This window comes from Ambystoma mexicanum, chromosome 6q (assembly GCF_040938575.1).
Source record: "Ambystoma mexicanum isolate Mex_15411 chromosome 6q, UKY_AmexF1_1, whole genome shotgun sequence".
Lineage (NCBI taxonomy): Eukaryota > Metazoa > Chordata > Amphibia > Caudata > Ambystomatidae > Ambystoma > Ambystoma mexicanum.
The window spans coordinates 1,674,342,124-1,674,355,963 of NC_090937.1; the positions used below are offsets into that span (position 1 = coordinate 1,674,342,124).

At 48.0% G+C, this 13,840-nt stretch overlaps 1 protein-coding gene across 2 annotated transcripts in view; it reads left to right on the plus strand.

Moving 5' to 3' along the window:
* The first annotated feature begins 203 nt into the window (after positions 1-203).
* LOC138515683 (GLIPR1-like protein 1) overlaps positions 204-13,840 on the plus strand; it is a 581,663-nt gene continuing 568,026 nt past the window's right edge. Inside the window, exon 1 of one of the 2 annotated variants that reach the window (XM_069630354.1) lies at positions 204-649. In XM_069630354.1, coding sequence (XP_069486455.1) covers positions 404-649 — 246 coding nt within the window. In that variant the 5' untranslated portion in view covers positions 204-403. The remainder of the gene's footprint in view (positions 650-13,840) is intronic. The other variant, XM_069630355.1, reaches the window with a different exon arrangement.

Here is a 13,840-nt window from a genome sequence, read left to right on the forward strand (position 1 = left end):
CGTTGGGGGCGCGGGGTGGCCTGGAGGCCGTTGGGGACGCGGGGAGGCCTGGCGGGCGTTGGGGACGCGGGGAGGCCTGGCGGCCGTTGGGGGCGCGGGGAGGCCTGGAGGCCGTTGGGGGCGCGGTGGGGCCTGGAGGCCGTTGGGGGCGCGGTGGGGCCTGGAGGCCGTGTTATGAGGGGAGCGGGGGGCGCCTCGCGGCCGTCCTTGGGCTCGCGGCGGCCGTTGGAGGCCGCGCGGGGTCGGCTCGGCAGCGCCAGGGTTCGATGCGGCGCGGCCCGCCTTGTGAGCCATTGCCCCCGCAGAGCTCGCGGCCCCGCGCCGGTGGATAAAGGGCCGGAGGGCGGGCGTTAGGGCGGCCGGTAGAGGCGGCTCCCGGGGCCTAGTAACGGTGCCCGGCGCCATGCGCGCCTCGGGGCCTCGCCTGCTCCCGCTGCCGCCGCTGCTGCTGCTGCTGATGGTCACCGCGCTCTTCCCACGGCGGGGACTTTCCCTTCAGAAAGATTCCGTGAAGAAAGATTTTTACACGTGGTGGGATAACGGCGACCCCCCCACTTACGACGACCCCGTCTTCATAAAGTGGATGCTCGAGGAACACAATCGCTTCCGTGCAATGGTCGACCCGCCGGCGGCTGACATGCTTCACATGGTAAGGACACACATGCGATACGCGTGCTCCCATGCCTTACATGCTAAGCACACTTAAGATGCACGCGCTGCCATGCATTACATGGTAAGGACAATTGCCCAAGATGCATGTGTATGTTCTTTACATGGGAAGGGCATTGCACCAAGATGCACGTGCGTCCGTGCTTTATATGGTAAGTACATTTTTCAAGATACCTATGCGTCTATACTTTAAATCAGGAAGGGCACTGCACCAAGATGCATGGACTTCCATGCAAGGGCACTGCACCAAGATGCATGTACTTCCATGCAAGGGCACTGGACCAAGATGCATGGACTTCCATGCAAGGGCACTGCACCAAGATGCATGTACTTCCATGCAAGGGCACTGCACCAAGATGCATGGACTTCCATGCAAGGGCACTGCACCAAGATGCATGGACTTCCATGCAAGGGCACTGCACCAAGATGCATGGACTTCCATGCAAGGGCACTGCACCAAGATGCATGTACTTCCATGCAAGGGCACTGCACCAAGATGCATGGACTTCCATGCAAGGGCACTGCACCAAGATGCATGGACTTCCATGCAAGGGCACTGCACCAAGATGCATGGACTTCCATGCAAGGGCACTGCACCAAGATGCATGTTTGCAATCTGCGCGTTTATCTTAATCTTTCCATTTCTTTTTCTATTCATCTCGTCTCATTCTCAATCATTCAAGACTCTCCTGTTTAATATCCTCAAAATGCATCCTATTGTCACCTTTCATGCCACTAAGCTGTCCTCCCTTATCTTCGCGTCTCTTCTATTGTTCCTGCCTTCTCTTCGGTCTTCCCATCTCTCGCCTAAGTCCTCTAAAGTCCATCTATAATTCTTACGTTCAGCTCCTTCTTTCACTCTCGCCTCAGGATTCTATGCCTCCAACCCAGTCGTCTTAAGTTTAATTTCTTATGTCTTGTTTTTAAGTCTCTCCATATTCTTGCCCACCCTTTGTCTTCCCTGCTCAATTTCTTCTTCCGCAGTCCCACATTCTTTTGTCTGTCCCTCGTCCCCCATGTGCTTCTTTTTCTCTACCAGATCCTCTTCACCCGAATACTCTTCCTTTCCTTTCTACTCTCTTTCTGCTTGTCCTCTTTTCCATTCAGGTCTCAGGCTCATTTGATTTCCTCGTACATATGTTTTTTCCTGTCATTTTGCCACTTTTACTGTTTGCTATATTATTGTTAAGCGCTTTGGCATGAAGCTCTCTATAAATAAACAAAACTGTAAACAAGAATACAAAGATGACGGTGACGGTGTGGCCAAAGCGAGCTATTTAAGGCATGGTTCAGTGCCATCCTCAACATTTAATGCGAATGAAATGAAGTAATACAACAGTGTTCTTAAAGTGCCACTTGAGGTGCCAACAGGAGTTGCTACAGGTTATGGCCAATCACAAGAAGGGGGCTTCACATCATAGTCCATTTAAAACAAAAACAGCAGACTACAATCCTAAGCAAACAGATGGTACTCGGGGCCATAAGGCTGGAATTTAACGTTTTTGGCATTGCAAGTGTTCAGGGTGTAGTAACTTTGCCCCAGTAAACTTAAATCTTAAAGTTCTGTAGTGGGAGGCAGACAGATGTGCTTACATTGGTAAGCAAAGCCACAGAAACAGTGCAGATGTGGGAGGGCGGGGGTCACTGTATTATAAAACTGATAAGGGGCTAGACAGGGCAGCTGTGTGTGAAACTATGGGCATCTTGTGCCATCTTCCCTTCCAGATAATCAACAAAACGGGGCACAAATGAAACAATCGAACTGTATAAAGCCAGTAAGATAGCTCAGAAGGTTCAGCCATTGCTATTGGCCTGTATGTGCGATCTGCAGATCGCAGGTTTGAATCCTGGCAAGTCCATCCTTCTGAGGTCAATAAATGAGTACAACTTCGGTAAGCCCTATATAAATAACACATTATCACACAGGACAGCAGCAACCTATCCCGCGCATACATGATTTCTATACAGTAATGCACACATCCATCCTCTGCCCCCCGTTTGGAGCCCATATGTCTGCTGCCAAGGCAGCTCCATTGGCTCCCCATTGAAAACCAGATTCTTTTTAAATCCATGTGTATAGTCCATCATGCCTTTTATGGCTGGGGGCAGAGTACTTGCAGGTGAAATGTTCGCACTATGTGCCTACTCGCTCTCTCCGCTCCCAATCTGCTCTTCTTGTTGTGGTCCCCCAGGTCAGACTGTCGTGGACAGGTGGGCGAGCTTTTTCAGTGGCTGTCGCAAAAGCCTGGAATGCCCTTTCTCTCTGTAACGCTTACCTGATCTGTGCGGGAGTGCTCTGATCTTGTCACGTTTTCCACAGGAAAACCTACTCGAATGAGCACAACAGAGGGGGACTGTAATACAAAGACACTAATTACTTCTCTATCTCCTCCTTCCTCCACTCCCCAGGCCAAGTTCGTAGGTTTTCTCCACAGGAAGGACTTTGATTGGGGAAGTCAATATGCTCACCTGGGTCTTTGATTTGAAGAGCTCTCCATCCTGCTTCTCAACAGGGGCGCTTGTCCTGAAGAATTGTGGTCTTCTGAAGGTGAGTTGAGGTAACCCCTTAGGAAGTGGGTGGACTAGAAGAATATATCAAAGAGGGGGAAAAGTACTCTCCATGGTAGTTTCCAAGGGGACAAAGTTCAGAGTGCTAAAATATGTTTTGCCGTTTTTTCTATACGTTGCTTTATTCTTCTTTCTTTTCCTTTTTTTGAATGCTTGCAGGATAAAAGGACTGTTTTGTTGACAGGAATCCAAGTTCAAAAGAAAGAAACACCACTTGCTGGATGCGTGGTGAAGTAGATGCAGCAACTGATGGAACTTTCCTGCGCACAAGGCGTGGGTTTTGTTACATTTGCCAAGAGAACTCCTGGAGGCTATTGAGTTTAGCTCCACAAGTGAACTAATGAAAAAATGCATAGGTGCCGACGAGTGAAGGCCGCGTGTGGTTAATATATATATATATGTATACGAGTCGCTCGTAACTCTGCTGAGACAATTATTCTCCTTGTGGCCGGGGCCACGTAACAGTGTTCACAGCAATTTCAGACTTTCATTTTTATAACTGGAGAGTTTAACGTGAAAACTAACACAACTTAGACTTGCGGTTATCCCTTCCCGCTTAGCTGATTTCTTTTCTTCCCTGCAGGTTGGCAGAGCGTAGAGTTCTGATGAGGATTCCAAACGAATGTTGTAGACACTGCCGGTCCTTGTAACTTATTGTCTCGCTAGATTCAGAAGCTCCTGTGACGGTGAGAAGAACAGTAAGGGGGAAATAAAATGGAGGGAAATGGAATCGCTAAGAATGATAGCGTGAACAAAAATAGGACCTTGAAGGGAGATGGTAACGCAGAGTAATAAGGAATGGGGACAATTAATAAACTGTGGATTCTGAGATCAAGGATGCAATGGTTGGAGATTAAAGACAGCGGTAAGCGTTACACTGCTTGAGGCAGACTCAACGCGAAGCCCGGACTCCCCGATGGGCCGGGGTTATAAGGAGAGCCACGCTCAAAGCCTAGAACAACACTTATAGCAAACAGGCTACCAACTGGACAGCCATCTTAGGTAACCAGGAAAATTCATTATAGTCCATTAGAAACGTCCTATAAAGATCCAAACTTAAGTACAGCCCAGGCGCGCCAGGCCAATGGCCATTCCTTCTTCCCACTGAGAATCTGGCACCTTTTGTTGAACAGTTGAGGAGCGGATCTAGGCACCTTGGCAGTGATCATGACACTCTCGTTCTACGGAGGACTCTTGATCCTCTTACCTTTCGCCGGCTACTGAAAACCTTATTATTCTAGAGTATCCTGATGTATTATTAAATCTCCCTCCATGCGCTCAGCGCCATGATGCCTTCGGGCATACGTGCGCTTAATAAATTCAATTAACATTAACATAACACACATACCTTCTGTGGAAGGGAGTGGATTATGAATCGTACAGTGGCAATAGTGTGCAGTGTTTCAATGTGTAATAAAAGCTTTTTACCATAGGGTATACAGCAAGCAATGAGCTTCTCACACCTCAGAGACAGTGACAGAATAATGTCTAGCAATGTCAGCGGTTTATACTATGACTAGAGTTCTAACACTGCTCAGGCAGTGCCTTTATTCCTAATGCTGCTAATTCTTCCTGCTGAAGCCAACTCGCCTAGGGCCGCAGTCATCTAAAACATGCTTGTTAGTGCCAAACAGAAACTACGTGCAAAGGAGGTGAAGTTAGAAGCAAGACACATCTAGCGGAACACACAGAATAAATACATTTCAGTTAAGGAATTCACACAGCGACATAGAACAATGCAGTTAGAGGCAGTAAGGCTCAGGTTAACATGGCAACCACGGCTGGCTGAGCTTTTACAAGACAGAGAATCAGATGGATATTTAACTGGGCTTAACTTTACCACAACACCTCCCATGAGACCTTTACTCCAGCAGTATTCGAAATTGAGGGGAGCTTGGAGCTATTTAGCTCCTGCTTGTAGCCTAAAAGAGCTTCCTTAGCTTGACGCTAACAGCTACCAGGAGCTACTTTCAGGAATAAACTGAACTATGCAAATTTAACTCTGTGCCTTTGGGACAACCTGTAAATAAACATAAGGCACATCAAAACAAAGGGGTCACAAATAATAATCAGAGATCAATCCAACTGACCCCGGAGATCAGCCCAGAACAACAAACTATTGCAACCAAAGTTCAAACGAGCCAAAGCTGATGGTGCCAGCTCTCCAACCTAGTCAGCGAAGCAGTGGAACATGCCTCCCTACCCCCTAAGAGCGGAGAACTCTTACTGTGTCTTCAGGAAAACACTTAAAACTTGGCTTTTTGTAGAACCACACATGGTGGCTGTTTAACCGTCTCCTGAACTCTCTCACTGTCTCTTACTCAATATCTGATGTTTTTCTTGAACGTGTAACTGGTTTGTAACAGTGTAACAGCACCACAATGCCTCTGGGTTTAGTGCGCTTTATAAGTGAGGAAATAAATAAATAAAATAAATGAGAAGTTTGCATCTTATATTAGATTTTTAGAACTCAATGTACTAGCTCCTCGTTCGCCAGTGGCAGCTCCTGCTTACTGGTTAATGCATATCCGGGAGCTGCATTTATCTCATGCTTATCCAATCTTAATTACAAGCACTGCTTCACTTTCATCCAGCTATAGCTTCTGGGGACCAAACCGTACAAAATGTCATATCACGGCTAAGTACTTCTTCAGTGGTGTTTACACCACTAGTATAGTATAGTATTAGTGTAGTTTGAGGACCTTTTACATTGAGTGTGGACGGAGGTGCACACCCTTTTGCATAACAACATGAAACTACAGGCTAAGGAGCAGAACAAGCATCCTGAGTGCGATTTGGATGACAAGGAACCAAGGAATTGGGTAACACTGGAGCAAATGCATGGTTCAGGACTTGTGTTTTTCAGGAAAGGCTGTTACTTTCTGGGCAACAGTAAAGAGTGTTCGCCACACTCAGTGTTCAGCATTTATTGCTACTTGCGACCTGACTTTTCATTCGCGAGTTTCTCCATAGTCTACCATATAGAAGTGGTCCTATATAATTTTGGAATAACATCTGGGGAGATCCATGACCAAGTAACCTGATAGTCACCATTAGTGAAAATATAATGGATGTCCTTTCCTGTGATCCACCCATGAGAACTACTCCACTGTTCATTGGAGTGTGGAATAAATGGCAGAGCAATTATTTTCATTTTCTGAAATTGTATATACTACCGGTATATACTAACGGTATCCTATTATAGCTCCCCTACACTGCAAGTGACTTAACTAGACAGCTCCTAAGGAATGTTCGCCATTTTTGGGACCATGAACAGAAACATATTGAGCCACAGCCTCTGCTAATTGCAAAGGCATATGTAAAACTGACTGGTATTACATGGAGTCATAACAACGACATGAGATCCGATATTAACTTATAGACTGTATCAAATTACCCAGGTTTTGCATATGACAGCCTGCTCCTACCTCGCAAGAACACGAGTCACTGTTTGCATAGCTTGTACATTTTTGATCGTTTGCCCTGTATTTATTATTGTGTATGTTAGTCTCTGTGATTTTATTAATGTATTTTGTATATACCACAGCCAATTTTGGTTTTTAATATTTATGGATACAGGTTTTTGTATTTTTTCAACGTATAGATTCTATCCAGTTTCTTAGTACACTAGCACACGTGTAGTTCTTGACACACTATAGATGCCTTGATTTCTCCTAATTCTGTTCTTTTTTGATTACGTTCATATTCCAGGGAAGGGTCAGGACTGCATGTTTATTCTCAAACTGGTGCATCCCCATGTTCTCTTTCTGATTTTTGCCTTCATTGATGGGTCCCAGCGAGACAGACTGGGTGAGAAACAGGGCTGGGTATCGGCACACCCGCTATACCATTGGTATTCAAACTTTTTTTAGGCTGAATCCCCTGTACCCCCTTGTTTAAAAAATAGTGTTGCCAGGCACTCTTAGATGCCTTATCTGCTTATATTTTATATTGAAAGTCGTCACCATCATCCAGAGCCTAATGCCTCCCTGTCCACCCTTTGGGCCCCCCTGGGAGAGCCAGCACCACAGTTTGAAGATCACTGCCCTATACCAACAGCATTAACAACCTCATCAGAACATTTGACATCATGGAACTCTGAAGCTTTCAGGGCGGAGCCTGATGCGCCACAAGCATGAACATTTTTTTTAACATTCATTTATTTTTATTAAAGGTTTTTGCACAACAGAAACATAGTAACTTTACGAACAAGGCTATAGGTCAAACCTTTTCACCCCTCCACCCCTGTTCCCACCCTACTCCCAGCAGGTAATGGTGTCTTTGACTTAGAAAAACCATAACAAACAACCTTCAGATGTATGGGAGATAAAAGATTATAAAGTCACGTGTTACACATATGTCCTTGGCCGCCTTTTGGGCCTTTCATTCATCAATGGGATGCAGTCATGCTGGTTGCCGTCCTCCTGCCCTTAGGTCCTCAGTCTTAGCGCCTAAACACCTTTACTCTAGGGCATACCCACCACATATGCCAATAGTCGGCCCTGTCCCCAGATAGGTGCCAGCAATTGCGGCTCACAGTCTGAAACATCTTGAGACCCTGATGTGATCTTATTGCCACCTATGGAGGAGCTTGATGGCATGCAGTTTATAGTGGCTCGAAATCAATGTCTGGAAGGCCTCTTTACACAATCGCAACCACAGCTCTGGGTCTTTTTCCCTCTCCAAGTCGCTTTTCCATCTCCGTCTCAACTTCTCAGTGGACCTGGTCCCTGCAGCCACCAGTTTCTTGTACATAACAGAGATCAGGCCCTTAATTTCCGTTCTTTTGTCTAGGAGCTTCATCAAGGGAGTAAAGTCCCTCTGGACCCGTCCCTCCATTTTCCCCCCGTAAGCACCCCTTTCAACTGAAGGTATGAAAAAACAGAGAGGGTACCCAAGCCCAACTTCTCCAAGTCCGTTATTGTGATAAAGCTGCCGTCCCTCTACAATTGGCCAACTCTCTGAAGGCCTGCCTCAAACCATGCTTTTAACACAGGGACATAAGCTACCCCACCTGTATGGCACTTGCCAGTAGTATAATGTTGCACAAAAGATTATAACATTTAACCTTTGTATAAATTTGAGAGCACCAACATTTATTTTCACATATAACAGTTTTTATTTTCTAGTAAATCCTTAGAAACGCCTGTTAAGGCTGCTGTGTATGTGTCACCATTTTCTGACCTCCTGTTCATGAGGAGTTGCATACAAAAGCAATCATATTAAGTCTTCATATGACCAACACGTTGTAATACAGTTTTTTGTGAGGGTTAGTACAAGTTGTGACTTAGGATGTGGTTAATATAACCAACACATCTATCTAGTCGACACTTCTGGTGTTTCTGGACCGAACTGGGTGGTTTGCTGTTCTAGTGCCGTCTTCAGGACTGTGCAAGTGGACTGGGTGGTATCAAACCATGCCTGAAATTGTTCATGGTTCGGGATCGTGTCTCGTATTCCCGGGGCACACAAGTGACTCGGGTGAAGGCATGTCGTTACCCCATGCATTGCTGCACCCTGTCTCCACACTGTCCATATTGTGCCCAGAATCGGGTGGTCACGGATTTTGTGGCAGAGCCTGCCTCTGGGCACCCATAGCCATCCCCCCACTGTGGCAGGGACAGGTGGAGATTATCCAAACCGACCCATTGGTACTCCTTCTGCATTCTGAGATATGGGGTATGAGGACCCTTAGTTGTGCCGCCTTGTAGTACAGTTTCACATTCAGGAGCCCCGCCTCATCTTCCGGTAAAGTGAGAACCTCAAATGATATTCTTGCCTTTTTCCCCAGCCACAAGAATTTCACCATAGTCCCCTTTATCTCCCGGAAGAAGGCTTCTGGGACATGAATCGGAAGCATTTGGAATGCTCAGAGGAACCTTGGTAAACACACCATCTTAAGAGCATTGATGCTTCCAAAGCATGATATGGTCAGTTTTTTCCATCTTCCTAGATCGGCCCGAAATACGGCCAGGAGTGTTGGGAAGTTGGCCTGGAATAGGTCTCCCATGTCCCTCGTTATGTTGATTCCCAGGTATTTCAGTGTGCCCAGATTGACCTGGAATCCTAGTGAAGCAAACCTACTTATCTCTCTGTCCCCATCCAGGGGGAACAGGATTGATTTAGCCCTGTTAATCTTAAAACTTGAGAGATCTCCGTACAGTTTGATCAACCCAACTACCTTGGGAATGGAGGCTAGGGGGTTCCTCATATGCAACAACATATCATCAGCATACAGTGCAGCTTTGTATTCCACTACCCCCACCATGAATCCTTCTACAAGAGGATCCTCTCTAATTCTCTGAGCTAGTGGTTCCAGGGAGAACGCAAACAGGATTGGGGAAAGTGGACACCCCTGTCTCATACCCCTACTCAGAACAAACCAACGGGCATAACCACCATTAATCGCAACACAAGCCAGAGGGGGACGCATAAACTGCCATGATACCCTGTCTGATCCTAGTGCCCAGGCCCACTTTGCCCAGAATTTACCCCACTCAACCCTATTAAAGGCCTTCTATGCGTCTACCAAGAAGAGAATGGGTCTCCCTCCATCTCACGCGCCTCATGGGTCAGGTTTAGGGTTTTCCTAAATGTGTCTGTCCCCTGACGTCCCTTTATGAAGTCCACTTGATCCGAATGGATCAAATGGGGCATATATAGCTCAAGTCGTGCCGCCAGAACTAGTGTATCATGTGGCCTCCCCCTGTGACGCCCGAAACTACAGCCATCCTACTATTCCCCTGCACATGGATCCTCTTAGCTCTCTGGGTGGCCTATACACACAAATCTTTCTCCCAACAGCCGAGAACCACATCTTTGCCAAGACCCGAATCCTACCCCCGTCCTGGTATCCCTCCCTTCCCCCCTTTTAACACCGAAGTGGGCCGACTTCTCCCGGTCACCTCCACTAGGATAAGGTCTGACCACCAGCTGGGACCAGTTCCCCTCCGGTCACGCTCTCAACAAACCTCATTACCTTTGTGCCGCCCCCCGCCCACCACCAAATAGAACGGAAACCCTCCAGGCTACAGCCACCCTTTTTCGTCGTCCAGTGCCCCCCCTTAAACCAACCCCTTTAACATAACACACCAGTGGACCACCTGGTCATACTTCTCCCCGTCCTCCATGGGGAGAACTCCCGGGCCCACCCAACCATGCCTTATATGCTTCTGACTGTGAGTCAAGTGTCCGCCATGGGTGATGTGTTCAACTTCCTATATTTCCTGGATCCCGGCATCTGCCGTCTCCTGGGTTCCTTTTATAAGGCTCTTCCTGTCACCTTCCGCCATCGCTCCTGGGTTCCTCGATGTGTTGGCTTCGCCAAGCAGCTTCCCCGTGACCCTCCAAATGTCTTCTTCCGTGGTCAGCCGATATTTATATCGCTCAAACTCAAAGGAGATGCAGAACAGTAACACCCACCTGTCCCTCACTCCTTTTTCATTAAGCCACTTTGTCAGGGGCGAGCACATGCTTACGGATGAAAAGTCCTGGAAGATCGTTGATCTGGATGTGCCATACATGACTGGCTTCTCTGTTTTGCTTTTTCCAGGATTTTCACTCCATCGTAGTAGTCGTGGTACCGGGCGAGGACCGACTTCGGACCCACTGCAGCCCCACCTGCTCGATGAATTCTTTCTATCTTAGCTTCATCGATGGTGTTGTCCTCGAAGACCAGTTTTGTTACCTTGTGTAGTGTTCTCTTCAGGTCTAGCCCCCTGTCTGTCCGGAATTCCGAAACAGCCTAAGGTTTTTCTGCCTTTCGTGATTTTTCAAATCGTCCATTATCAACCTGACCTCTTCCTCATGCCTCTCCATTTTGGACATTTGCATATCCATTTGCGTCTCTAAGGTGTCGAGGGAGGATTGGTTGTGCTTGACTTCATCAAGCCTCTCCTCCATTTTGTCTATTCTTTGGGTGATTTTATCCACCCTGCTCCCGATATCCACCCTCATGTTCCCAATTTCTTCCATCAGTGCAGCAACATCCTTTTTGGTGGCTGTGGATTCCTCTGGGGTGCTAGACATATTGGGCTGCATTGTGTTGATCCACCTCCTGGAGGGCCCGGAGCATATTTGAAGGAGGCCAACTTCGACCTCGCCTCCATGCACTTCTTCCTATTGATCAGGATGGGTCTTCCCTTGGGTGTCCGCTTCAGTCAAGAGTGGCTGCCGGAGGTCAGTGCTCTCTTTGCATTGTCCCCTACTAGTACTTTTAAGTCCAGGCGCGTCTGTTTCTTCTGAGGCCTGGCAGGCTGGCACACGCCCCAGACTCGTGGGCCCTCACCTCCCTTGGCGGTCTGGCACCTCTTCTCCTCCTCCAGAGAGGCCGGGGAGACCTTCACCTCCAGTCGTTAGACCAACGCTTCTGCTGGGCTAAGCCTTTGTCGAGGTTCCTGTTTCAATTGTCAGGTTGGCCCTGCCCCTCCTGAGAGGTATGATTACGGGTGTGGGGACCTCTGGTGTATCAGGGGGACGCTCTTTCTTCCTCTGGCCCCAGTCTCCCTCCTTCCACCTGCACAGGGCCAACACCAGGGCTCCAGGCTGGAATTTTCCTTCTCTATTAAGCCAGAGTTCCCATCCACCCAGGCTGTGTCCTGCCTCTGGTCAGCTCCTCTCTAGGGGGATCGCCCCAGTTGTGGGCCCTAGCTTGGGCATTCTCATCCGTATGTAATGATGGTGCTAAGTCACCCACCTCTTCACCAGCGGTATTTGGGGCCCATGCCAGCACCTCCTTCAACATAGTGGTGTGTAACCCCTGTGTACTGCGTGGGGGCCCTCTAGCCTCTTCCTCCCCTCTGTGGCTGTGCAATCCTGGCAAGGCCAGCAGCCTCTGTCCGGGACTCCCGCTGGTCGGGGATGCCCTCCACACCTCCCGTTGTTGTCTGCAATGGGGCCTCCCCTTGCCCCTGGCGGGGTGGTGTTAACGTGCGCAACGGGGCTGCCCCCCTAGTGGGGCCAGTGGGGGGGGCCCTTTGTCCTTTGACCAGGGCACTGATGGTACGGGGGGCGGTGGGTCAGGGCCTACCTCCCCTCTTGCCTCCGGTCCATCCTCCGCTCTCCTCCGGGTGCCGGTGCTCTGCGTGTGTTGCGTGTCCCTTAGTCAAGCGCACTGTCAGGCGGGCTCCTTCACTTTCGTTTTTGCTGCCATATCGGGGGGCTGGTTTTCTGACCAGAGAGGCCGTTTATCCTCTGTTCTTGGGACTGCGGCCGCTGCAGCGTTTCAACTATCCATCTGGCCAGTGTGTGGGGCTGGAGGGGCAAGAAAGTGGGTGCACAAGCCACTCTGCGGGCCCGCGATGAGGGTGGATTACGCTAAGGCTTCCGCAACAGCGCACCCACTGGTGGTCCAAATAAAAATGCGTGAAACATTATAACCATTGACATCACAATCTACATAGGGAGCAGTGGGATTAAGTGGAATAAGCGGTCAACAATTTCATGAAACCCATGGCTGTCCTAACAGTCATTCATGGAGGAGTCGGAGGAAATGCTGGACTGACGGGCTGTAGGCTAATTCCTCGCCCGTCATGCTGTGGTCTGTTTGGGCATTCTGCTTTCCAGTAACACAATTCTTCGCAATAATTACATTGATAATTGTACACATTTCCAACATGTATTTCACCATGATCTGTCTGTGGGCAGGAGCTTCTTCCCTGCCTCCCACAGTTGCAGGTCTGTAGCCCCCTCTTCATTGAGATGGCTGCAGGTGCTGAATTTATAAGGTCATAAGCTGCGCTTCAGCACTTTCTTTCTGCTTTCTTGGCCAACAAAACCTCACTCAAGTTCTTACCTTCCCTAGCAATGAAGATTTTATATCTTCGGGCACCTTGGGTTGCAGACCCATAGCAAACTGTGATACAATGGCTTGCAGGGAGACAATAGTAGCGTATGAGATACCAGAACATTGTTGAAATAGGGTTTGCAATTTGAATGGAGCTGGGCGATATTTAGCTCCTGCTTGTAGTTTAGAAGAGCTTGGTTAGTTTGATAGTAACAGCTATTCTGGCTCTCCAGGCCAAGGGGTGCTGACCAAAGACACCTATAACTGTGCATTTGGGACAAGCTCAAAATAAACATTAGGGAACATCTATACACCATTTAAATCATAAGGTGGTCGTAAGTAATGGACAAAATTATATGTTTGCATCTTATGTTGAAGTTACATTTGTGGTACGCTATGTACTTGCTCCTCATCCCCCCAGTGGTAGCTCCCGGTCACTGGTTAATGCTTGCTATCTTGGAGCTGCTTTTAGCTCCTGGTTATCCAATCTTAATCTCGAACCCTGTTCAAAGCATTCTTCCAAATGTTTGAGATTGTCCTCAGGATTTACACCCTTAGCTTGCTTGCACAAATTTATCTTAGACCAATCGTTCTTACTGGTGTAGATTTCAATGATGGACTGTCCTAGTCTATCAGTAAAAGCTTTTAACCCATTATTTTGGGGTCCTGTGACTGGCTAAGTACTTTGTTGCTTAGATCAGGGCAAAGGCTTTGGCAGGGAGAGCAGTACTTAACTGGTTAAGGTAGGCACATGCCAACCGATAAGCATCAATAAGGACTTGTAGTTCTTCCTGAAATTTGTCAGGCTCGTCTCAAATG